Source organism: Sus scrofa, chromosome 7 (assembly GCF_000003025.6).
Source record: "Sus scrofa isolate TJ Tabasco breed Duroc chromosome 7, Sscrofa11.1, whole genome shotgun sequence".
NCBI classification, from domain to species: Eukaryota; Metazoa; Chordata; class Mammalia; order Artiodactyla; family Suidae; genus Sus; species Sus scrofa.
The window spans coordinates 4593054-4613364 of record NC_010449.5 but is presented as its reverse complement, the minus strand read 5'-3'; the positions used below and the strand labels follow the sequence as shown (position 1 = coordinate 4613364).

At 54.4% G+C, this 20311-nt stretch overlaps 1 protein-coding gene across 1 annotated transcript in view; it reads right to left on the bottom strand.

Moving 5' to 3' along the window:
• The window catches only part of RREB1 (ras responsive element binding protein 1), a 127676-nt gene that overhangs the window by 26597 nt on the left and 80768 nt on the right, over window positions 1-20311 (bottom strand). Inside the window, 2 exon segments of the mRNA XM_005665552.3 lie at window positions 4676-4812; window positions 5315-5459. Coding sequence (XP_005665609.2) covers window positions 4676-4812; window positions 5315-5459 — 282 coding nt within the window.

Here is a 20311-nt window from a genome sequence, read left to right as displayed (position 1 = left end):
CCCGTGTCACATCCTCGAGGCCTGCCGTCTTTGTAGCACTCTGGCCCTGTCCTCAGAAGCTAAGAAGGCGGCAGGCACCCTGACTACTTCCTCAGGAGACTGAATTTCTTACTCATTATAGCGTTTTAACCGAGGGACTGACATTCCTTTTTTAAAGGGATTTCATGCTTCGTTTTCCCTGTTCTGTCTCCAGAGGCAAGGAGGGGTGAGTGCAAACAACCTCTGGTCGGGGCCCCACCCAGTTCAGACATTCCTCTCCCCCTGCCCACCCCTGCCCTCCCTCCAGGCCCAGCCAGAGAACTGACATCCAGCAGCTGCACTAATCTCTCCCAGTTGCCAGGAGCAACAGTGATGGCCCTGTGACAGGGCCCTGGCCCGCAGCGGCCTGCCCTCCCCACGCCCAGGAATCCGCCGGGCTGCACACCGCGTCCTGACGCCCTGCCCGGGCTGTTCCACCGAAGCGGCGTGGTGTGAAGCGGGGCAGGTCCAGGGGCTGCTCTGCGGGTGGGCTGGCGGGAGCCCAGGAGCCGAGTCTCGGAGGGGCCGTGGGCAGGATAGGGAGGGGGCAACCCTGCCCAAGGTGCCTCCGGCTTCCGGCTACGGAAGGGCACATGCCCTCCCCTCGCTCAGCCCCCAGCATCGTTTCCAATCTGCTCCACCTGGCTGAGCCTTGGAGACCCAGGGACTCTTAAATTTGAGATGCTGACGAGGATTTTGTCATGCCCTCTCCCTATTTTTAGGTTGACATTTAACAAGCACGGGACCAGCGCCATGGGAATCTCTGTTAGGGTCCCCTGCAGATGACGGGCGGGGGCGGGGCAGAGGCAGCGGGGTGCAGTGAAGGGAGCCGAACACTCCTCGGAGCACCGGAGACTCCAGAGGAAGAAGGTTCTGGCACCTCTCCCCCACCCTGGCGGCACAGGGAGCTGCCCCTGCAGAGCCCACCAGGTTCCCCTGGCACGAACTCCCACTGCAGATTTAGGGGTGTCTGTCTCACAAACATCCAGGATCCCGTCGGATGGGGCAGAGGCCCTGAGCCGGGCAAGCACATGGGGGCGCCACGGCATCGGGGGTAAAATGCCAAGGGCAGCTTTCGGCCTGCCAGCCAAGCTTGGACAGCAGGCCACCGGCCCACCTGGCCTCAGCCTGACCCCCTTCACTCCGCGAGAATGGCTCACTCACTGTTTTCTGACGGCCCTTAAGGGGCCCTGTCTCCACCGTCACTGCTTTTCTCTTAAGTCTGGTCAAGCGCCTGGCGCACAACAAGCGTTCATTCATTTGCCAGATGCAGTTTAACTGAAATAATTTTTAAATTATTGAAATAATTTAACTGAAACAATTTAAAAATTATTTATTACCTGATCTCCTTTCATCCAGAAGCCACATAAGATTAGGTAACTTTTGCCAGATTCCACCCCCAGCTGCAGCCACAGAGCCACTGGACCACCCAGATGCCTCCTCTCGCAGCCCAGCCCCCACGACAAAGCCCTCCCAGCCTCAGGTGGGCCTGCCCTGGCGCAGGGGGCTGCGGGGGGGCTTGGAAGATGCCTGTTTTCATCGAGGTGGGCTGCAGTTTCACCCCGTGCGCCGGATTGCGAAGATATCATATGAAAACCAGAATGTAAACACAGCACTGACGACTTCTGTAGTGGCACCCCATGCTGGATGTACTGGTATGTCGGCAACGCATGACTGACTCTGCTACTTCTTTTTCTTTTTAGAAGGTGCTACTGGAAATCCTGAAAGGGCCCTCAGCCTTTCTGCAGTGGTCGGGCTGACCTGGACTCCTTCCCGCCCAGCGCGGATGGCCTGTTACCCTGTTCTATTCTTAAACCAAGCACAACGTTCAACACCGCAACGTCCCCGCAAGGGATGTCCTCTCCACACCACCTGCTCGCTGGACGCTCTGTCCGTCACCTCCAGCTCCAAGGGCCAGTTCCCAGTGAGCCTGCGCTTCTCGTCTGGGGGGCTGCGCGGAGGGGCCCAGCTGCCGCCCGTCCTGCAGAGGCGCAAGCAAACCCGACCCTCACCCTTGGGGCGGCTCGAGTCTTGGTTTTGCTCTGTGCTCACACTTCACTGATTGGAAACACAGGGGACTTCGGGCGAAAGGCCTCAGTGTTTACACGGGTCTGGATCGCCAACACCTTTTATTAAGGAACAACGGCACCTTGCCAGCTTCGGGGACAGGGGTAAGGGCAGGAGAGGGAAGCCAACAGCTGTTTTGAGTTAAAAGCTTTCTGTCTGAACTGGCAGCATGTCCCAGCGTGGCTCTGCTGCCTTTGGGGTTTGCAAATGGAGCTGGTGCCTATTTTAGCCCCGGGTTAACAAGCGGTCTCTCTCACCAGCTCCTGTCACAGTTCACTGCCCGGCTGGGCCCTGCTGGCTCACGCCTGCCCCCGCGGCATCCTCTGATAGCAGGCTATTATGTGGAGGGCAGAGCTGAGAGGAGAAAAGGGAAATGAACTCCGTTCTGTAATCAGCTCCTCTGGTTTCCAGACGCAAGCCCCACCCACCGGCAACAGCCAGCAGCAGGGGGATGGCCCGCTCGCCGTCCCCTCGCCCCCGTGGACGCAAGGCAGCCTCTTCTTCCGCCACTGCCAGCGGGCCGAATCCCCGCGCGGCTACACAGCTCCTGCAGCCCAGCTCCCCAGACAGAGGGGCGTGACCGAGTGGGCGAGGGGGACAGGCAGGACTGGAGGTTTACCTTCACGGCCTCGGCATCACGGCAAGTGATTACGCACCCAGTCATGAAAACCCGGATCCAAAGTGATTCCGGCCCCCATCCTCTCCGAGCAGCAGGCCCAGCCCGTCCCCAGATTAGGGCTTGTCCAGGAGCACCCACGGCCTGGACCGGGCAGCATGTAGAAAGGGGGTACCCGACCCTCCTCTATCACTGCTCCACACCGTGCTGTGCAGCCAGCACCTGCCCAGAAATTTCTCCTGAGAGCCAAGTTCTCTTCCCGGTCAGGCAGAACCATCTAGAAGAGGGTAAGTGGGCAGTTCCTAAGACGATACCTGACCCTGGAACAGAGCACAAAGGGACGGAAAACCCAGGAAGGAGCCCAGAAACGAGCAGTGTATAACCGCAGGCACACCTCAGTGCTGGGTCAGAAGTGCCCACGGGGGTCAAGGTCAGGGGTTGGGGGTCGCAGCTGCTATTTCTGCCTCTGCCCATGACTCACCACGTGGGCTCCCCCGGGACCCTCTGGGGACCTGGCCTCCACCCGCTCAGGTCCTGGGGCCTAGAGAATGACTTCAGTAGTCACCCACGGGCGACCGCATCCTGGGGATGCTGTGGAAGCTCTTGAAGCCACGAGGGCAAGTTCCTGAATCTCTCAGAGCGACTGGGCCACCAAGGGAAGGAAGAAGGGCAACTGCTAAGGGGCAGGTTTGAGAGTCAAGAATTTCAGGTCTCAAAGGGATACCAGGACCCTCTGGCTCTCCTTTGAGGTCCAGGCCCCACGTGACCAGAAGCGAGACTGGGACCCGGGGCCTGACCACCAGTCCGTGGCCACTGTCACATCATGCCATCGCCCAAGTCGGGGGAGTCGCCTAAAGACATCTTTTAGCACTTCAACTGCTCAGTTTAATCTCTCCGCAAATTCCTTTTTCCTTCTCAGGGAGAAATGTCAAGCTGATAGGTGACTAAGCACAATGATATCTGACATGGCTTTAAGTTACTGGACAGTTAGGCTTTTCCCCAACACACACGTCTTCAGCTGGCTCAGACCTTTCCTCTCCTAAGTCACCACCAGCCTGTGCCTGCGGGAGGAAGACCTGGTCCCTACAGTGAGTCAGACAAACAGATGTCCCGGCTTCCACACTCCCAAGTTGCCTTCTGAAACCCAAAGCTGCAGCCACACACAGGCCCGCCTCTGCTCTGGGAAGTTTCAGCTGTGCCTCTCAGGATGTGTGGCTTTCGGGTTTCACAACGCCCGAGGCTCCCCTACGGCGCCCTAAATACGACGCAGCAGCATTTTCAGCGTGGCTGTTGGGCTGGAGAGGGTACCCGTGCGGCAGGAGCATGGGGCTTTCTGCCTGATGAAAACACTCTCAGGGAGGCAGGCGCAGGGAAGAGAGCCGAGTCGTCCCCACCCAGACCCCGAGTTCTGCTGGAGGTCTTACTACCACTCGTAGTAAGTGGTCCTGCCCGGACCACTACGCATCAGAAAACCTGGAACCAAAGAAGACCTGTGCTGAGCTTGGACCAGCCACTCCACTGCCACAGGCTGCACGTCAGGTCCACGGCCCTGCTCGGCGGAACTCTGATTTGCCCCTAAACACTTTCTCCGGTTTCTGTGCTACCAGCCCATCAGTCCAAACACCCAGGAGCCCCTGATGTGCTCTCTCTGCCCTTTGCATGCGCACGTGCACAGCCGACAAGCATTGGGGCTGCACTTCGTCTGAGAAGAAAACCTGTCTGCTGCCCCGAGTCCTGTGTTTGGGGGGCTCCCTGTGTGCAGGGGCGGGGGGGGGGGGCATGCGGATCAGCCGGGGGCCCCACCAGCAGTGCGGGAAGCAGAGTGACCCTGGTGAATCTCCTGGGGCGGCAGCTGCTGCGCTGACCCTGCGCCCCCCGCCCAAAGCCCTCTCCTGGGCCCGGGTTGGGGTGACGGGAGGTGAGGCATGTCGAGTCCGAGGAGAGCCCGGAGCCCGCGCCGGCCCCGCCGCCTACCTCAGCGGGTTCTCCGAGTGGGTCTCCATGTGGGTCTCCAGCCCGTACTTGCACACGAACTCCTTGAAGCAGAGCGGGCAGTGAAACACTTCGTCGCCCTTCTTGTCCGTGTCACCCGGCTGCCCGTCCTCCACCACCTTAGGGCAAGAGGAAAACGGGCAGTCACGAGGGAGCTCGTTTCAGAGAGGCCCCCGCTGAACCCGGGCTCAAAAAGGAAAAGGACGGCGCCCCCATCCGCATCCTTAGGGACGCTGCTGACCAACCCGTCAGGTGACGACCGTCCAGGGGCACCACTCACCCTCGACCCGCGCCCCCATTCAACGAACAGCCGCGGCACCCCTGGTGCCCACCGGGAAGACACTGGGCATGGAAGAGGGCGTGGGAAGGGCCCCTCTGCTTGGCAAGCGCCCGTTCCAGCTGGAGAAACCAGAAAGCCCGGGAACAACGGAACGAGCTCTTCCCATGGGCAGTGGGCTCGGCCGGGGGCTCCACAGAGGAAGCACCAGTGGGGGTTTCTCCAGATACCTCAGCAAAGAGCGGGCAGAAACACAGCTTAGGAGCTTGGGCGGCCGTCTGCCAAGCGCCCGGACTGTGAAAATAAAGGCTGGGGAGTTCAGCCGAGAGCCCCGGGGTGGAGACCTTTTTAGCAGGTGCTGGGTCTTCCTTCTCTGACTCTGCATCGTGACTCAGTTTCCTTTTGGAGGACAGCCGCCTACGCTTCAGTGGGGACGGAGGGGTGGCAGCCGTAGAGCTGTTGGGGTCCTTCTCATGAATCTTCATGTGCCTGCAGAGAACACACACACACACAATGTGATTTAGCAAAAAACCGAGTTGTTTCACTGAAAGCGTTATTTTCTACTTGGGTGCTGGGACTTAAATTTTCCTCCGTTAAGAGATACAGGGTATAATTTATAGCGACTTCTTTTTAAAACCTTATAATCTCCTTGAACCCTCTTAAAGCTCTCACAAGCAAGTGCGATCCAAAACCACGGCTCAGTGCCTCGCGTTCTGCTGGAAGACACTCGTGGACTTCGCCGGCTCTGATGAGATCAAAACACACGATCTGATGACCCGTCCTGCTTGTTCAGACAAACTGTGCTATTTCAGGACACATGATTCCATGGACTAACCAACTCCCAGGCACCACGAGTTCGCAAACCAAGGATTCGCGCTATGGCCCCAGCACCCGCCCCGCCGACCCGGAGAGCCTGTCCTCGATCTTCTGCCTCTGGAAGCATGCTGGGTCAACCCTGAGAAGCGCTGACAGAGCCAATGTCTCAAGTGCCCGAGACCTGAAGGCCCCCCGCCCCCCCACGCTATTCCTGGTCTCAGAGGGGTTTGCGGATCATGAGCGTTGCCGGACAGAGGGATGAGTTACACGTCGCCACCCTGGCTTCCAGAGGGTGAGAAATGCCCACATAAGAGCGTACTGCACCAGCACGGATACGTCTGTACCCGAAAAGGCTTTATAGGTGACCTGACTTTATCAGGTTCTAAAACAAACGTCTAGGAACAAGGCCCCAAGAGCCGTAGGAAGAGAATGAACGGCATCACGGAAAAGACAGTCAGTCTCAGTTTTCTTGCTCTGTGACATGAAAGGTTTCGTTTCCCTAATGACACTCAGCGGCAGCAGCAGCATCTCAGCCCAGGAGGTGGGAATGTGGGCAAAGCTTTGAAATAAATGACTGTTAGAGGATTTTCTTCCTGGCAATGTTCTCAGGAGAAGACAGAAACGTTCTCATCAACGGTCCCGTCACATTGCTCAAGCTCAGCTCAGCTCACCTGCTGCTGCACCTTTTGAACAGGAGCCAGGCTGAGGGTGAAAGGGGCAGGAAGCTGGTGAGCCACGGGGCAGCAACAATTCAGGCTCTGGGCCAATGACTCTAAGACGGCCAGGATGAAGCCCCCACCCCCTGTAACCTCTGCCCTGAGAGACCTGGGGGCCCTCCTCCTACGAGGGCGAGGACATGAGACCCTGACCATACTACCCCCTGCCCAGTCATCCGCCAGCAGGTGAGAGGCGGCCTAGCCTCTGTTCTCTCGGGGGAGTTAGGGTGGAGCAGAAAGATCTAGAGGGAGAAGGCAGGAGAGAACCCAAATCATCGAGCCCACGCCCACCCAGACCCCTGCTGAGACGAGCAGGGAAGGAGGTGTCTCACTAGTGCTTGGTCACCTAAAGCCTTGGGAAGCTACCGGAGGCAGAGAGCCTTGCTCCAAGCACCCCCTCTGCTCCAAGGAGAATCAGGCAGACCATCCCTTAATTTCAGCAACTGAAGAGAAAAGGCTAAGTTTCTTTCGATATTTATTGTGTGGCACATTCCAATTTTAGAAATGTAAAAAGCATTTTTTAAAGCATCTAAGAATTGAGAGTACGATAATATTAAGGATGTACATCGGGACAAAACCCCTCCTTTCGATAAATCAATTAATTTTAAAAACACAGACAGGAGTTCCCGTCGTGGCGCAGTGGTTAACGAATCCGACTAGGAACCATGAGGTTGCGGGTTCGGTCCCTGCCCTTGCTCAGTGGGTTAATAATCCAGCGTTGCCGTGAGCTGTGGTGTAGGTTGCAGACGCGGCTCGGATCTGGCATTGCTGTGGCTCTGACGTAGGCCGGCGGCTACAGCTCCGATTAGACCCCTAGCCTGGGAATCTCCATATGCCGCGGAAGCGGCCCAAGAAATAGCAAAAGAAAAGAAAAGAGAAAGAAATAATGTTTACTGGAGTTTCCGTCGTGGCGCAGTGGTTAACAAATCTGACTAGGAACCATGAGGTTGCGGGTTCGGTCCCTGCCCCTTGCTCAGTGGGTTAACAATCCGGCGTTGCTGTGGCTCTGGCGTAGGCCGGCGGCTACAGCTCCGATTCAACCCCTAGCCTGGGAATCTCCATATGCCGTGGGAGCGGCCCAAGAAATAACAACAACAACAACAAAAAGACAAAAGACAAAAAACAAACAAACAAAAAAAAACACAGACATACCCTTTTCTACAGCCGACAGCTTGCCTGCGCAGAAGACCACGAGGCTACGATGACCCGTGAGATACTGGGCATCAGACACTGACAACTGTAAGCAGCCCCCGGCCAGTTTCAAGCTACATCTTTTCCATCATATGACACTCATACTTACAAAAATGGATGCTTTTATTATCTAGCTCCTGCGGTTTAAGACAGAAGCGGCTCTCACAAAGCAGAGGGAGAGGAGGACTGGAGCGAGCACTCGGTGGGCATCTGCTGGGAACCTGACCATTCTGCAGAGGGGCCGACACGCCAGGGCCACAGCAAGGACTCCAAGGTCAGGACTTCCCCCCGGAACTGTTCCCCAAAAGGCCATGGTTTTGCATCTCTGTTCTAGATCATGGGATGGAAGCTCTGGGCTCTACCCTGAACCCTGACACTTGCTCTCTGCGTGACACATTCCAGTTTTAGAAATGTAAAAAGCATTTTTTAAAGCATCTGAGAACTGAGAGAGTACGATAAGATTAAGGGATGTACATCAGATCATGGGATGGAACCTCTGGGCGCTACCCTCTGCCAGTGCCCACAGCCTCGCCACTGGTCCCAAACTCTAACCTACGGTCAACAGAAGGATGCAGGGCCCACGGGTCACGCCTGGAAGCCTCTCACCACCAGTCCCAGGGAGGCAAGGCAAGGGCTGGTCTCTGAGGCCACCTCCAGGGATTGGTGGCAAGGACGAGGTTGAGGTTTCTCAACACACCAGCTGCTCCCGCTCTCTGAGCCCAGCTGGGGCCTCGGTTCAAAGCTCAGGCAATGCTCCACTCTAGGGCTGAGTCTCTGCCTACTGGCCCAGAACACAGGGGTTCCTCGTCTGTCCTGCCAGCTATGGGATGACCAACCACTGCAGGCTCTTTTAAGAACTTGATTCAATCAACAACTAAGCTGCCAGGTGCTGGGAGCTCCGGCCTTCAGTTAAAGACCCCGACCCCATCCTAACCCCCTCCCTTCTTTCCTGGACTCCAACAGCAACAGTGGCCACATGAGCTGTCCCTTTTCTCCAGAGGCTCACAGGAAAAGGGGTGGGGTCAACTGTGATGAACCACTAGTGGCCTCTTCCCCACAGAGTGTGGCCAAAACAGAAGAGGGCAGGTCGGGGGGCGGGGGGAGGCGATTCTATTTCTCTTCTTTAGAAGGCCTGGGTCTGTCCCTCTCTCGGGGTTTATTTCAAGGGCTCGTTCAGCTCATTTCCATGCCCCTAAGAATCAATAAATTACCATGAGCCGCAGACTGGAAGGGAGGCGAGACGCCACGGGGCCTCCCACGGGGCACACAACGTCCCTCCGCATGCCCGCTGGAGAGTGGCATTTAGTTCCGACCCAGTACTCCCAGCAACAAGGACACCTCCATTGTCAACAGTGCCGAGGGTTAAAACCATCTTCCCCGGACGGAGGCAAAAGTCCCCTCCTGGAGTTCCCGTCGTGGCGCAGTGGAAACGAATCTGACTAGGAACCATGAGGTTGCAGGTTTGATCCCTGGCCTTGCAGGTGGGTTAAGGATCTGGCGTTGCCGTGGGCTGGGGTGTAGGTCACAGACACGACTTGGATCTGACATGGCTGTGGTGTAGGCCAGCGGCTACGGCTCCGATTAGTCCCCTAGCCTGGGAACCTCCATTTGCTGTGGTGCAGCCCTAAAAAGCAAAAAAAAAAAAAAAAAAAAAAAAAAGAAAGTCCCCTCCTTTTCCCATCTGTCTGTTCTTGGGCCACAGTGGGTCCACCTTCCCTTCCGCAGGGCTGCCCTTCAGAGAGTTCAAGGTGGGGCCCGAGATTCTCGAGGTTTCTCGTCCCCGGCTCCTTCGGCCGGCACCCCAGCTCTGCTCTCCCGTCTGCGCGTCACACTGGAGGCGACTCCTCTTGGAACACCCCCAGTTTGCAGATATCCTTCCTGAACGTTGCATCAGAAGTGGACCCCAAGCTGGATGAGGGCAGGGCAGACACGGGGCAGGGAGGGCCGCGTCCCGAGGTCGCGGGAGTGGAGCTGGGCCCCTGGTGTGTTCAGCAGCAGCGGTGTCACAGCTTCAGGGCCTACGCAGACCCCCGAGACTTCTGCATTCCAAGTGCCCTCAAGCCCTGTGTCCACCCCCCTGTACCCGAGCCGTTCATGGCTCTCCACCTCCAGGTGGACAAGGAGGAGAAACGAGCAGCACTGGGGTGGCCGGAAGGCCGGCTCCCTCACCGCTGTGGACGGGAGCTCACGGGCAGCAGCCCTTCCTCCGACGGCGGAGCAGCTGTAAACACACACATGCCCTTTACTCCCGTTGGTGCACTTCTAGAAGTCTGTCCTGAAGACTAAGAGTTGGACAAAAGTGCAAAGATCTGTGCACAGGGACGGCCGTGGTAGCGCTGGGACTCACCGATGGACATGCTGCAAAGACACCGACGCCACAGCATTGCCGGCCGGCCACCCTGCTTTCCCTTGTGCTCCCCGATTGTTCAGTCTTCACAAGGCGGCCGGCGAGCTTCCAAAACACGGATCAAACCGTCCCTCCTCCACTTAAACGTGTCTGACGGTCCTTTCTCAGATCTGCCCCTCTCTCGGGCCCCCTCTGCAGGCCCCCTCCCCGATCTCAGGGCCCTTTCAGACTTGTGTGCGTCCTCCGCCTGGGCTGGCTCCTGTCATCACATCGGGCACCCCGGCCACTCATACCAGATGCTCTCCAGCCGACAACCCAGGTTTACTTTCCTGGCGGCCCGTACCAGTAACTGGAAATAGAGTCCAGGTAACGTATATGACTGTCGCCACGGCACCGACTCAAAGTAAGTTTCATTATAACCTTGTCTCTCTTGTTCTCTGCACACGCCCCGATGGCGCGTAGTAGGTGGTCAAGAAATATCTGCCAAATGGCTGGATGGATGAGGAAACACATGGATTGGTAAGTGATGAATCACTGAGTGGCTGGCTGGCGGAAGTGTGGGCAGAAAATCTACATTTGCCGCATCTCTACAGCATGTGTCTTCGGGGTCCAAGCCACCTGCTCACCCAGCTGATAGGATTTAAGGTGAGCAAACTTGACATGAGATTGTATAGAAAACACTGCATCAGTGAAGCACAGCCTCAGAGATCAACGCTGAGGACGCAGGCTAATTTTTCTGTCACTGGAATTCCTCTGCGTTTATGATTCAAACCTACACCTACACCCACAGCAGAGAGAAGTTAATGTGAAGTCAAATGAAATGTCTACTTTCTGCAGTTTCCTCTGGAGGCAAACGCCGCGTCAACTGCAGAAATGCTGCCATATCGCGGTCTGGGGAAGGAATTTTATCAGAACTCTTTCAGGAGTCAAGTGAAATTTTCTCCCATTCCTAACAGCCCCCGGGCGGGGGTGGGGGGGGCTGAGAGTAATAACAAACATTGCAGATGTCTTTACAACTAGGGGGAAAAATCTCCATCTGTGTGCTTCTGGCACTGATAGAAGCTCACTTTGAATGCTGGGGCAGACGTATATTTTCAGCTCAGTTTCCCTCCTATAAATATTTTTTATCTTCTCCAATGTGGAAAGTTCCATTTGAGCTAGGGAGGGCTGTCATAAGAATGCTGAACATATAGGAGCTAAAACAAACACACCGTGCACCAGGGCTGAACGCCAATCCGGGAACTCAACGGAGGCAGACCAGTTCCTAAGGCACAACCCTCCCTTCCGCCCCAAACCTTCTCGCTTCCGGTTCCAAATACAAGAACTTTCCGCTGACCTTTCTCAGGTATGATTTGGAAGTGGAAGCAACTCTTCTCTATTTTCTTTTCTTTCCATGGCTGCACCTGAGGCATAAGGAAGTTCCTGGACTAGGGGATGAATCGGAGCTGCAGCTGTGCCTCACACCACAGCTTGTGGCAGCGTGGATCCTTAATCCCCTGAGCGAGGCCAGGGATCAAACCCGCATCGCCATGGACACTATGTTAGGTTCTTTAACCGCTGAGCCACACTGGGAACCCCGTGGAAATGGAGACCTCTCTCAACCATTCAAGCCCTGGCTTGCTCTGAGCAACAAGCAGGAATTCAGGTGGGTGAAAAGGCAAATCTGGGTGGGAAGATGCTGGGCAGCTGGGGAGATCATGTGACGCAGCAACATCCTCGGGCAGCTTCAGAGCATGATGTGGATATGCTTCCGGTCCTGCCGTCTAGTAGCCACGGAGACGCCACTAGCTACCTAGGTAACAGCTTTAGTTTCCTCATCTGTGAAATGGAGATAACACTGCCAGTCTCACAGAGCACTGGGTTGCAAACTGTGGTCTTCTGACCAACAGCACTGGCATTAGTGAGAGCTTGTTTCAAATGCAAGTTTGTTTTATTTTGTTTTGTTTTGGTCTTTTTAGGGCGGCACCTGCGGCATATGGAGATTCCCAGGCTAGGGGTTGAATCAGAGCTGCAGCTGCCAGCCTGCATATACCATAGCCACAGCAACGCCAGATCTGTGACCTACACCACAGCTCACGGGCAACGCTGGATCCTTAACCCACTCAGCGAGGCCAGGGATGGAACCTGCATCCTCACGGATGCTAGTCAGATTCGTTTCGGCTGAGCCACGATGGGAACTCCCACAAATGCAAATTCTTAGGCCTGGCCCCAGCCTTGCAGACTGGAGACTCTGGGCTCCACCGCCTGGGTTTTCCCCCAGTGACACGCATGCAGCTCAAGCCTGACAACCACTGGATCACAGGTAAATTCTTCAACCCTTTGCACTGTTCACAGGTTCATTAGCCATCAGACTGGGATGTTCACATTTTTTGGAGAGAAGCATTAAACCTCTCCCAGGCTCACCCTGCAGGATACCAGCAGTCCTGCACCAGTTCACCTGGTATAAACAGGGAGCAAAAAACCTGGGAAGTTTAACATGCTTACACTTATCTTGGGGGGGACGATCTTTTGGAACACTTTCAACAAGCTGAAAGGATCACCTAGCAGAAGGCTGTCCCAGGGCAGGTCTCCAACCTTCCTCAAGCTGTCCTGCATCTAATTCACAAGAAGTCAAAGCGCAGGCAAGATCCAGACACTTCCAGCGCTGGCTAACCTCTCAGCCCAAATTTCCACCTAGCTTTTACTACCTGAGGAGCTGAAGCGTTTGACCCCCTGAGTGAACAGCATTCTACGGAAGGTCACTCTTTCAGTGACAGGACACGGACCACACACAACAGCAGCACCCAGCGCCGCTCAGGGCCACACCAGGCTGAAGCCAGCAGGTTCACACAGGCTTTTACAGCTTGATTGCAGACACGACCCTGGCTCTGCTTCTCCAGCAAAGCTTTGTGACAACCAAAGAGGGAATGAATGAGATGAAGAGGCATCTCAGCTCCACAAGCTACAGTTTGGGCCAAAGGAAAGTCAGTCTCCAGAAAGATTTGTGTGCGTTCTCCCTAACAGATGTTAGGACGTTAGGAGAGGCGTTTCGGGGTGCAGAAGTGAGTGTGACACCTGTAAGTCAACCCACCTGTGCCAGGAAATGAGGGGTTGTGGGGAGTGCAGACAGGTGGTCATGGCTTGGGGTGGGGGGCTATCCTCTGTGTGGCTCCACCTGTGAGCTCAAAGGCACCTCTAGTAACTCAGGTGTTGCTCAGGTGCAGTCATGCTTATCCAGAAGGCAGGTCATGCCAGCTATGCCAGGGTGTGGAGGAAGGTTGGGCGATGGTGTCAGCAGCCGCACTGACTGACAGCCAACCCTGGGACACAGCCCCACTGCCACAGGCCCCTGGTTGGGAGCTGAGTCCTGGCCCTGCCTCTGCTCGGGGGCAAAGGACTAGGAGGCCTCCGTTAAGGACCACACCCCGCACACCAGCCTTCCATCCCCAGCTCTGCTTCCCCAGCCTCCCGAGGGAAGGGCACCCCAGAGGGACTGCTGGAGAGCCAAGGCCCTTGATTCGAGGCGGGCACACGCGGTTCGGGTCCACGTTACTCATTAACAAGCCTCGTCTGTCGCGGCCCGAGAGGCTCTCCAACCCTGCCTCGGGGCTCCGGCTCTGGCTCGACCCCCTTTCTGCTCCCCTGCCCCCGTCCCGGAGTCCCTCTGAAGCGTCGGACGGCGGCGCCTTCTCCATCTTGTGCCGATGGACGAGCTGGGGTCAGGCTGCCCTGCGTCCGGCTCTCCCGGGCTCCCCGCCGCAGCCCCTCCCTGCTTCTGTGCTGACCCCGGAAGCCGCTGACCTCAGGACCGAACCCAGGTACAATATCCCCTGGTTACTGATGTCTGCTCAGAAGACAGAGGCCCACACTGCTCGCTCTGGAGCCCCTTCCCCCTCCCGACTTTCAGATCCAGTGCAGGGAGCCTGGCAGTCGGCCCATGTCAATAAATATCAACTTGTAAAAAGTCTTTATTCTAGACCTGTTCCTAACTGCCATGCCTTTGAATCTGAGCACGCGGAACCCTCTGTACCTTCCGCTCTGCCTGCCCTTGTTTTGCTAAAATCGTCTTTGGTTTGCTACACACTCTCCATACATCATCTGGCTCCCTGGACATCAGTTTATAACACCCGCAAAGAAGCCAGGACATGTACATGTTATTTCCACGTACAATTACCGATTCTGAGAAAACAAACAAAAGGGCTCAGAGGCTGGAAGCGCTGAGCGCCCTCTCGGGCAGGGGACTCGATCGTACCCACAGAGCTGACCGCAGCCCAGCCCGCGTCCACCCAGGGGAGGTGAGAGTCACCACCTTCCCTCGGACAGGCAGCCGCTCGCTGCATGGACTCTCCCCTTCCCTAGGCTCAACTCCGCCACCTCTCCAGCCCTCCTGTACAGCCCGTGCCAGGAGTGACGAGTCCCAGGAGGGACTCACATCTGTGCTCTTAGGTGACGGGGGCCATCACCTCTGGGGGAAGCAACTGGCACCCCCCCCCGAGTCCCAAGAACGCCTTTCCATGGCCAACAGCTGGAAACCCAGAGTCAGGCCAATCCCCAAAGCCCCACTCCCTGGGAGGGTGGAGACACCGAGGTCACCAGGCTTCGTCTCACTTCGGCCCCCGAGGGGGTGGCCCTTAGCCTTCTTCCCTGACGGCAGAACAGAGCCACGCCGAGGCGGAGCGATGACTATCTCCATAATAAGGGGGTACCCAGCTGCTGTTTGCTGCTCCCCAGCCTTTTCTAAAAGAAGGTTGAGACGTGAGGGGGCTGGGCCTTGGAGACGGCCTGCCCTGAGCCAGAGGGAAACAGTGTGGGCGTGGGGGCAGGGAGGTCACTGCCACCGTGGGGACACCAGCACTCTACGACTTAGGGCCAGCAGCAGATGGCTGAGGATGCATGGGGTAGACTGGAGGCAGAAAAGATGAAAAGGCTCCAAAGAGAAACCTCACTTGCAAATACCACTAGGCCACAGGGCCCTTGCCTGTGACACTGCAAAAGTTCACAGCCCGCTTCCAGCTATGCGGGACGAACACGCCACACACGGGCCTTGGCTTGCCAGGTGACACACATGACCACATGACGCGGGGCGGGGGAATGCTCTATCTACAGGCGCCCGGAGAGGGGAGGGCCCGAGGCGTGCTTGCAATCTCAGCTGCAGCCCCCACCACCACAGGCCTCAGTCTTCCCGCCTGCAAAACTGGCACAGCCTCTGGCGGGAGCTGGGTTACATAAGCAGAGAGGGAGCCCCATGTGCGGGCCCCGAATCCAAATGAACCCATTATGCAACTGCAGCTCCGGTTTACGGAAACACAAACCCTCTCCCTGTTGACAGCCAAGCTCTCCATCAGCGCAGGGCCCTGAAGGAAGCAGAGAGAAAGGCCCACCAGCACGCACGCGCTGGGAGGGGGGCCCAGGGTGGAAAACACATGTGCTAAGATTTTTGTGCTGCTTGCCCGCTTTTTTGGGAGGGAAGAGGGTGCAAAATTTGTGTTAATCACCTTCCTTAACAAATCAGAAAAACGTTGACAGTTTCGATGTTTGCTAGCACCAGCTTGTTCAGCCCAAACAGGTTGGGCAGGTTGAATATTTAAACAAAGGCGGAAAAATGTGAGGTAGAAGGCAGGACGTGCTACGTGGCCTGCAGCCAGCACCCTGCAGGTTCAAGTTTGTGATCTAACGCTGCCACCAGGCTGGCTCGCCCGGCTCTCTTCCTTCTCACTTGGCCACTTTCACGTTATAAAACTAAATAGGACACACGCTCCGGACTGGCTCAAAGTTCTCAGGCCACGGACGAGGGGTGTGTGCAGAGAAGGGAGCAGAGGCCAGCTGCCCGCGCTGTGTCCCACCCCAGCAGACGTCTGGCCTCTCGCAGCGCCAGGTTGCTCGAGGGCCGGCGAGCAAGGATGCTCCCAATTTTGATGTCATTCACCAGTTTTACTGGGTGCAACCAGCCGAGCCTTTGAAATATTTCAGCAAGATAGGTCAAAGATACCACACCACCTGCATGCAACATTTCTTTGCATCAGTTTAATCTGCAAAACAAACTAACAGACGAGCACGACCTCTCCCAAAAGAAAAGCAAACCTAGGTTATAAATCTTAGCATCCAGATGGCTATACGGTAAGAAATGATTTAATTATGAAGCAGATCATAAATATGAGAAAGGGGCTGGTGTTTATACCTCCTCGCACTTGGACGGTCCTCTGAACTAGCTCTCTCCAGTGTAAGTGAACTTGAACCAGTCCTTCAGAGGAAAAAGCAAAGTCAGAAGTGAGAGACCGCCATAAGGACGGTTTTCAAATATCCTTTCAAAGCCAATAATAAGCTCTGTGGATTGTTAAAAGGGTATCAGAAAATAGAAAACAAAGCAAAGGACAGATATGTTGAAGACGTCAGTCTAGCAAACACAAATCACACTGCACAAGAGACTGTCAACTGAAATGGGTCAACTTCCATCTTTGTGGAATTCCCACTGTGACACAGTGGGCTAAGCTGTGGCGTAGGTTGCAGCTGCAGCTGGGATTCAATCCCTGGCTCAGGAACTTCCGTATGCCACGAGGGCATAGGGAAATACAAAACAAAAACCAAAACCTTCCAGCTTTGCTATTTTCTTATATTTTGTATCTCATGTGAAGAATAACACTGTGTGACACGTCACTCTGACCTGTTCTCTTTCTCAGAGAAGAGTGTTAGCCTTCTACTATGCGCAGATTTCCAAAAAGGAAAAGTAAAAATTCTGAAAAGGGCCACAGACTCTCCCCTAATAGTATAAATGCAAATCTCCCCTAAGGGTATAAATGCAAATCCACATGAAAAATATAAAATATCACAAAACGAGAAATCAAAAAAAAAAAAAAAAAAAAAAAAAACCCAAACCCAGAAGTGTTCAAATACTGAGGCTCTGGGATCTGTACAATTCAGAAGAGGTGTATGGACACAGCTACCCTACAAAACACTACGCTCTGACCATCATGTTCTTAGGATGCAGCCTGAAATCCTCAAGGTCACAGGGCACAGAAGCAATTGGTTGGTTTTGTAGATATCGGCAGGTAGAGGGGACCAGTGGGTTAAACTGCCTGCAGGGAGAAGGGAAAGAGGGGAGCTACCGTTTACTGAATATCTTATGTGAGCCAGAGGCTTGATTGCAGTATAATTTATATAAAATTAATGATTCTATCATTTAACCCTGATAATAAACCCTGGGAGCAAAACATCACCCCCATTACAGATCCAGCGATGGTGGCCCTCTTCCTCCTTGCTCTGAGCATCTTTTATCAGATGTAACCAGAGAGGAAGGAAGGGCTCTCAGAGGACCCACAGAGAGGCCACCTTTATTTAAACAACTACCTAAGTTAAAATGAAAGCATACACGTTTTAACTCCAGCCAATGAGATGTAAAGAAAGGCTAAAAACGTTTAAATATAATCAAAAAATAAACTCATTTGGTGACAGATTAACAATGCTATTGGGGGAAACTGGTAACTTAAAACATTTTGCTGTGATAAATATATTTGCAAACATTCCCTCTCGAGGGGAAAATTCTGGGCCTCTTAATGAGGTAGACTCTCGAGAGAGTGAAAAGCATGTTAAGCGGAATGATCAGGGAATAGCTTTCTTTTTCCTTGGTTAAAAAGAAAAACGTGTCACCCTAGCTAGGAAAAGGCTTTCTAACTACACCCGAAGCGTGTCTGACTGGTTCAGAACAGGGTACTAAGTACACATAGAAACTGTCTTGATACCCAAGCACACTTGTGAAACTACCAATATTCACCAAAGACCCACCCGAGGGGAGAACTGCAGGTCCGGCCCAGTTCAGACAGGTGTGCTGATGGTGCAGAGACGACACGAGCATCTCATTCACACAAAGCCTCCAACAATCTTTAGTTTATCATCTTCTAAGTGGACCCGAGTGTGTCAAGACCTCTGAGCAGCCCTGAAAGGTATTTTCTCCTGATTTGTCTTTCCCCCCTAAGGAACAGAGACTTAGTTACTTATATACGGAGTTCCCGTTGTGGCGCAGTGGTTAACGAATCTGACTAGGAACCATGAGGTTGCGGGTTCGATCCCTGGCCTTGCTCAGTGGGTTAACGATCCGGCGTTGCCGTGAGCTGTGGTGTAGGTTGCAGATGCGGCTCAGATCCTGCATTGCTGTGGCTCTGGCGTAGGCCTGTGCTACAGCTCTGATTAGACCCCTAGCCTGGGAATCTCCATATGCCATGGGAGTGGCCCAAGAAATGGCAAAAAGACCAAAAAAGAAAAAAAAAAAGAAAAATGTTATTATATAATCATTATTCCCTTCTTTTTCTTTTCTTTTTTTTTCTTTTGTCTTTTTAGAGCCTCACAAGAGGCATATGGAAGTTCCCGGGCCAGGGGTCAAATCAGAGCTACAGCTGCCAGCCTACACCACAGCAACGCCAGAGCCAAGCTGTGTCTGCGACCTACACCACAGCTCACGGCAGCGCCAGGTCCTTAACCCACTGAGTGAGGCCCAGGGTGGAATCTGTATCCTCATGGATGCTAGTCGGGTTTGTTACCCCTGTGCCACGATGGGAACTCCCTCTTCTTTTTTATAGCAGTATCTCAAAGGAAACAAAGCGTTTATCTAGTCCTGGGTAGTGTGACCCTCAGACTTCTTTCCTAAAATAAATTCTCTGCGTTCAATCTGACCTAAGACCTTCCTTCCCTCCAAGGAGTACGCCAGGCACCAAGCACCTGCTGCGCGACTCGTTTCAAGACGGGCGGGCCCAGGCCTCTGCATCTTCCCCTCCGCTCTTGAGGAGTAGCAGGTGCAAAGCTAGTTGCGGGGTGCCCTCCGAAACTCGATTATGACCGTGACAGATTTTCACAGGGCCCTTCCTCTTGCTGGGCTTGGAGGGTAAAGAAGTGACACTGCCCTACCTCTGCTCCTTCAGCCCTTTAATGCTGGCCACCTGTTCAGATGCCCAAGTTCGGCAGTACACGCCAAGGGCTGGCTGCGTCTAAGCATCTGAGAGTTGTGTGCTAAATTCAGAGCCTCTGTGGTCTCGTCTGTCACGGAGCAGGTCACATTTCTGAGCAGCGCATGCTTTCTTCCCGCATAACAGGAGCACATAAGCCTCTGCTCCTGAAGACTGCCCACTCTCCGGCGGCATCCGCAGGGCCTGCACCTGCTGTGCTCGGGGGCAGATAAAGGCAGGCCCACTGCGGGGGGAGCAAGACAAGCAGGAACCCCCTGCCTCCCCTGCACCTCTGACACCCACACCTGGACGGTTACACACCCCTGCTCTCTGGAGGGTGTGCCGGCGCCCGAGGGGACCTCTTCCGAGGATGGAGGAGTGAGTTAGAAAAGCCTGCTCTGGCTCCTGCCAGGGTCTCTCTCCTGCGTGTCCCTAACATGATATGCGCCCCACGACCCCCTGCACAGCTCCAAAGTCCACAGTTCCTAAGATGAGGAGCAAAATGGATGTTAATTCCCTATTTTATAATTACGATTTTCCAAAGAAAAAGACCCATTTCAGAGATTGGATTCTTTCCAAATGAGATCCCTTTCAATCCTTTCAAGTATCATCACTTCTTCACAGCTCTGCCGTCTGGCACTTTCTGGAAAGTTGTGCAAACTGCAAAGCTCAGTGCCCTTTTTCCTACACTGCACGCTCCCAGAGGGCGGGCCCTGGCTCAGTTTCCCAGGTTTGTTTTGGAAGACAAGCACGGCTCAATCCAAACTTTCAACATGGGAGCAGACTGATAAGGAGTTCTGGGAAGTTAAAAGCCGGAGCCACGGGGATGTTTCCATGATACGTGTTTTGCACTGTGATGGCAGCCTATTATTCTGCTCAGGAACTAGGCTATTTAGAAAGGTTTGGGATAAAGGATTTTCAAACCTCAAAAACATGAGAATCTGCAGACAGGGATGTGGCAACTTGAAAAACTATACCGGATATGATACTAAATTGAGACGGTCTCTCCTCCAAACTTTTTCAAAATAAGCTGGAACTGGCATCACTCTAAGTCTCCCTATTTACCAAATATACAATTCCTTTTTATTTTTTTACATTTGTAAAGTTTTGGTGGCATTTTATTTACTGATTTACAAAGTGGTGATAATTTCTGCTGCACAACAAAGTGATTCTGTTACACTTTACACTTGCTTGCATGTATTTATTCATTTATTTATTTTTGTCTTCTTAGGCCTGCACGTGTGGCATGTGGAAGTTCCAGGGCTAGGGGTCAAACTGGAGCCGTAGCTGCTGGCCTACACCAAAGCCACAGTAACTTGGGATCCAAGCCTTGCCTAAAACCTACACAACGGCTCATGG